The 6,369-nt window shown below is 29.5% G+C and overlaps 1 protein-coding gene across 1 annotated transcript; it reads right to left on the bottom strand.

Moving 5' to 3' along the window:
- Positions 1–1,042: 1,042 nt before the first annotated feature.
- PmUG01_05035600 (conserved Plasmodium protein, unknown function) lies at positions 1,043–4,945 on the bottom strand (the record flags this gene model as incomplete). Its single annotated transcript, XM_029003570.1, is given in 3 exon segments — positions 1,043–2,071; positions 2,085–3,962; positions 3,977–4,945. 3 exon segments carry the CDS (start codon positions 4,943–4,945, stop codon positions 1,043–1,045), a joined length of 3,876 nt encoding a protein of 1,291 aa, XP_028860503.1.
- Positions 4,946–6,369: the final 1,424 nt, after the last annotated feature.

Genomic DNA, 6,369 nt, shown 5'->3' on the forward strand with positions numbered 1-6,369 from the left:
CTGCTAACGCTATTGCTGGTTTTATTACTGTTTCGTTTTAATTTTTCGATTTGCCTGTTTCATAAAATAACACAAAAAAATAAGACCTTTTGAGGCACTTTTTCTGAGTCGTTAATTTAAAAAATGAATAAGACATGAACTATAAAAAAAAAAAAAAAAAAATGAAAACATATTACAAAAAAATGATATGATATAAAATACATTAAAAAAAAAAAAAAAAAAAGACGTTAAATTAAGAGGATGGTGAAAGACGGTAAATTATACAAGAAATTAGACGATTAAAATTAAAAATTTATTAAATCAATGTAATGAAAAATGTTCACGTAACTATCTCTTGGCGATAAAATTTTCATAACAAGACATAATACTAAAGGAAAAAAGAGCCACTTGTGCAATATGGAAAATATAACATTCCAAATGCTACTTAAAGATTTTTATTTAATTATATGCTTAGTTTTCATTCACTCACATTTGTTTTTAACCCATCCTATTTTTTGCATGTGCCGTAGACACGCTTAAGCCCACATTCACACACGTACGTAGAAAAAATATGTACTTTCTGGTAAGTGTACGTTTAATTTATGTACGTGTATACCCTCATGCAGGCGTATTGCGCACTTGTTAAATGGTCATTAGTTGGAAGTAAAAAAGCAGTAGTCAAATTTACATATATGTACACGTTTTCTCTTTTTCTCATATGCTACCAACATTTTTTAAGTTAAAAAAAAAAAAAAATGAAAAGGAAAAAAAGCAGATTCAAACAGTTACATCTTTGAGTACATTTTTTCCTAAGGAACGTTCTTCTCTACATCGTTAAAATATGCTATATTTTTTTTTTTTTTTGCATGTATATATTTTACACATTAAGTTTGGTACTGCTCTTTGATTTTCCTACCGATGTGTTTTTCGCATTTCAACTTGTATTTACTGCTACAGCTCACTTCTAACACTAAATGATGCCGCACAATGATAGTCCTCACCAGTTGCATTTGGCACAGGCAATGAGACGGTAAGTCGGTGGCATGCTTTCCGTAAAATGGGACTAGTAGTTATTCCCGTTTTGCATATCATCGAAATGACTATCTTCTTCTTCATTCATATGATCGTCAAATGCATAATTATTAGAGTCGTTTGGAAAATTAATTATTTTGTTTTGAATATTATTATCATAAAAGTCATCATATTTATGGAAATTATCATCGTAGTTATTTTGGTAGTTGCTTATATCAAAATTATTACCGTCAAATTGTGCTTCCACTTCCTTGTTATAATTATCCATTATATTGTGCGCATTCTCCCTGTTGGTATTATTACCACTATCGCTATTGATACTACAGTTGGTATTACCATTACTACCATTGTTTGTGCCACTAATGCCGTTACAGTTGGTAGTACCATTACTGTCTCTATTTAAAGAGGAGTTTGAGGGCAAGGAGTAATCCGAGGTGTTTTTATAACAATCATTTAAATATTTATTGTATTCATTTTTATTTTCATCAAATAATATATCTATAACATTTGAGTAGCTACCAAAATTATTATCCCTGTTATGTTCCATGTTAATATCTCTATTATGTTCCATGTTAATATCTCTACTATGTTCCATGTTAATATCTCTACTATGTTCCATGTTACTATCTCTATTATTTTCCCTATTATTATCTCTGTTATTTTCCCTATTATTATCTCTATTATTCCCCCCCCTATTTTCTCCACTATTTTCGATGCTAAATTGGATACCCCTCTCTTCCTCTTCAGCAGTGATGTTATTATTAGTCGCCACGTTTGTATTGACAAGAGTAAAATTATCGTTACCATTGGTACAACACATATCGTTGGTTATTATGTCGTTTCGATCAAGTACTTCTTCTTTTTTTTCATCGTTGTAATTAACATCATTGAAATATAAGGAATAATGATTCAGTTCATCTATTATTATGTCATTCCAACCTGAGACGGTTACTAAAAAGTTTGATAACCATTTAATTTCTAAAGATTTATTACTTAATATTTGGCATATATGTAACAGATGCGCTTTATATCCACAATCAATTATACTTTCAAATTTTTTTTTTTTTTTTTTTATTTTTAATATTTCGACACCTTCTCACTGCATCAAAATATCGTAAACATTTTGGTAAAAATGTTGTTAATGCTAATATGTAGTATAACAAATATGAATATTCATTTTCTTTAAATATAATTGTTTGTAATAAATCACATACAGATATATGTAATAAATTATTCCATTTATATTTAAAAAAAATATCAATTGAAATATCAAAAAAACCTTCGTCAATTATTTCTGTTAATATATTTTTTGACTTAGTCTTAATTAATGTTTTAATTAATTGTATAATTTCTAAGGTAGTAAATCCAAGAACATTCTTATCCTTATTTTTATTTATATTCTTTACATATAACTTCATTATATCTTTTATATAATTATAAAAACATATATCTATAAAACTACAATTTTCTAAACACTCTACCCATTTGCTAAGAGGAATGTTCACATCTCCTTCTTCTTTTTGAAATATATGAAATGTGTCTTCTTTCATTTGTTCATTCAACATCATACTGCTTGCACATCCGTTTGATTCAATACCAAATATATCCTCACTGTTCATTCGTTCTTTTACGATACCTCCTCTTCCTCCTCTCTCCACTGTTTCATTTATCCCGTTTCTCTCACCCCTTCTGAATCGTTCATTTCGTTCGCCATTAAATTCTCTGCTAAATTCTCCTCTCCATTCGCCGCTCCGTTCGCTACTCCACTCATCGCTTTTCTCGTCACCCCCTTTGCATCTTTCCACATTAGGCATCCCCTCCTGATTAACATAAACCTTATTGCTAGCAATTTTTCTCATCCTATTTAGTACATCTTCAAATCTTATTTTTGTCAAATGCTCCAAATTTTCGTCATCAGAATAATCCGAAGAGGATAGTTCCGATTCGCACGAAAAGCAGTTATCCATTTCACTACTCTTTTCATTTTTTGTTTCTTTAAAATTTATTCCTCTATTGTTATTCTGATTAGCACAGTTGTTAAAAATGGCCCAGCTTTCATGCTCACTGTGTTTGTTCCCCTCTTCGGTAATACTTCTATTATTATTTAAAAGCGCACTACTACAACTACCATCATGATAGTTATTATTAACGTCATTAGGGTCATCATCTTTATGGGGGTCAAATGCAGTATTTTTCTCTTTTCTTTCAATGGGATTGTCAAGGTTACAAATAGAGGTATGGCCAGCGGTGCATCCAGCGGTACAGGTGCATGCAGAACTATGTACATTGTTGGAAGCACCACAATTCATACATATATTATTAACAGTGCGATAAAAATCATCTTTTTCTCCTTTTTTGTTATTGTTTGTTTCCCCTTCATTTTGATCATCATATGCAGCACAACCATCGCTACTCCCCTTTTCAATGTCTATTGGCTGGTTCCCTAGACCTGCATTTTTTTTTATTTCCTCCTTTGGTTCGTTCATCTTTTCCGAAGTGTTCGATCCGTCCTCCTCATTAATGTTATCTGGACTACTCCCTTCGTTAAGTCCAACATAGGCAATGTAACCTACCTGCTCAGCTTGTCCAACTTGGTCAGCGTGGCCCATTTGGCCTGTCTCTGGACCAAGAGCTAAACCCATTGCTACACCTCGAGAGCTTTTTTCCTCCTTAATTTTTTTGCTAACATGAGCTAAATGTTTTTCTTTATTATTAATATTGTCCTCTTTTTCTAATTCGCTTTTTTCTATTATTTCTCTTTTCTCCTTTTCAAATCTATTATCGTGGGGTGCAACTTTCCTAATAAAAGCGTCGTTGGGTGTTGAAGAATCGCTGTTTTTCGTACTTGAAATTCCATCATTGATATTATTTTGAATGCAACTAATATATGCTTTTGATGTATATGTATTTTCTTCTTCTTCTATCATTTTATTTGATTTCCTTTTTTTTTTTTTTTTTTTTTTTTTTTATTATTATTTTGTATAGCTTTGTCTGTTTTACACTGATCTGAATCCATAACATCTCTTAACTCGTTTTTTTTCATCTCTTCTTCCTTATTGTATATTTCCATACACTCGTAAAAGTCTATATTACTATAGGACTTAGCCAACACAGTATAGTGTAACAGATCCGAAATAATAGTAATAGCAGCAGATATGGTATATGGGCATTCTGAAAAAACGCATTTAATAAGATAAGAGAAAGACAATTGAGATGATAAATCAATAAGGAAATAATTGAAATAATATATTTCTGATTTTCTTACAAATATATCTCTAATTAAACAAGTAATATTATCTTCTCTATCAGATGTAATATAAATATTGTCCGAAAAATTTCCATTGAGATTACTTAAAATTAAAAAAATAATATCCTTATTATCAAATATACATAAATAAGGTATTTTAACAAATAATAAAACTTTAAATAATTCTGTAATATTTCTTGAATAAAAATGATATAAAAACCCTTTTAAATATAAATCTTTTTTCTTTTTTAAAAAATTTACAATTTCTTTTGTATTCTTATTATATATGGCAATAGCACATCTACTAAAATAACCTGCCAGTACTTCATTCAATTGATTTTTATTTAAAATAAAATTCCAAAAATATTTCATCAAATTATTATTATATACTATTGCGTCACTAATTAATTTATTTTCTAAACTTATTATCTGATGACATTTATAAGGAAATTTATATGACTTGTCATAATTATTTTTCTCATCGGACTCTTCAATAATATAGCTTAACATCTTTTTTAAATTTTCTTCTCTTCCTAAAAAATTTAACAACTCGTAGTTTTCTGCTTTTATTTCTTGTATCACACCTTCATAATTTAATATACTCTCTAGGTCGTTAGCCTCTACATATTTGCTCATATCAAATGCACCTTCTTCACATGGAAATTTCCAAAATATACCGCTATCCATTGGTGAAGGTAAACTTATTCAAACAGCCGAATAAAAGTAGGTGGGCTCAAGCATTCAGAATGATGCACAGGCACGAGCAGAGGGGTGAACAAAGATGCAAAAGATGCACACAGACACAGGCGCAAGCACAGAAGAGGACGAAAATGCACACATCAACATGAAAGTGGGATACGCACGAGAGCTACGCAAAATAAGCATGTGCTACTAATACACTAATAATGTCCTAATATTGGTATAAAAAAATAATATTTATATAAATAACGTACTGTTTGTAATTAAATTGAAACCAAACTAGGTCAATACCATTTCGGTTTAATTAACCTCATGTGGATGATAACTGTAGGCGGTATTATACTGCGCGAAGATCACAAATGGAGGGTTATATGCGGGTACGCATGGGTTTATGTGTGCACGTACCTGCTTATATCCACCAGTGTCTAAGTCTACTTAAGTCCATCTACGTTTACCAGTATACACATCTATATCTATATCTATATGTATATATATATTCATACACATCGCACATATCTGTCATGCTAACAGTGCGTTGCATCAAATACTTTGAAGCGAGAAATTCGCTCAATATAGCATAACTATAAAGTCTGTTTTATAGTTTCAGTTCTCTTTGCTTTCGTAGAGACTAGTCAACTAAGCATTAGTCTAGCAAGCCAATTGTAGATCAATTAACTCAAAAGAAGGAAAAACTTGCTACGCAAAATAAAAAAAAAAAAAATAATAATAAATGAATAAATAAATACACGAATAAATAAATACACGAATAAATAAATACACGAATAAACAAATGAACGAATAAATGAATGCACAAATAAAAAAATGAACGAATAAATAAATGAATAAATAAATGAAAGAATTAATGAATGAACGAATAAATAAATGAACGAATAAATGAAAGAAAGAATGAATAAATAAATAAATAAAAGAACGAATAAATGAAAGAATTAATGAATGAATAAATGAACGAATAAATAAATGAACAAATAAATGAAAGAATTAATGAATGAAAGAATTAATGAATAAAAGAATTAATAAATGAATAAATGATTGAATAAATAAATAACATAAAATACGTTTCCTGTTGAATTAAGAGTATGTACGCGATTTTCATAAGCACAAAGGGCACACGTATCGTGTACATAATACAGTTTAAACAATCAAACAAATATATTACTTTAATATTTTTACAAAAATTAATTATCTCTTTTATGTGTTAAATAAAATGAGTACTAAGGAAAAATTAAATGACGACTATAAAAAAATGGTACTTATATTTTAATAATGCAGAATAGGCTATGTGATGTAATAACTGTTGATTTAAAACAAAAAAAAAAAAAAAAAGGGGGAAATATACGAGAAAAGCGCAAGATAGGGGAAGAAAAACGTAAAATGGACAAAGGAAAATACAA

Source organism: Plasmodium malariae (assembly GCF_900090045.1).
Source record: "Plasmodium malariae genome assembly, chromosome: 5".
Classification (NCBI taxonomy): domain Eukaryota; phylum Apicomplexa; class Aconoidasida; order Haemosporida; family Plasmodiidae; genus Plasmodium; species Plasmodium malariae.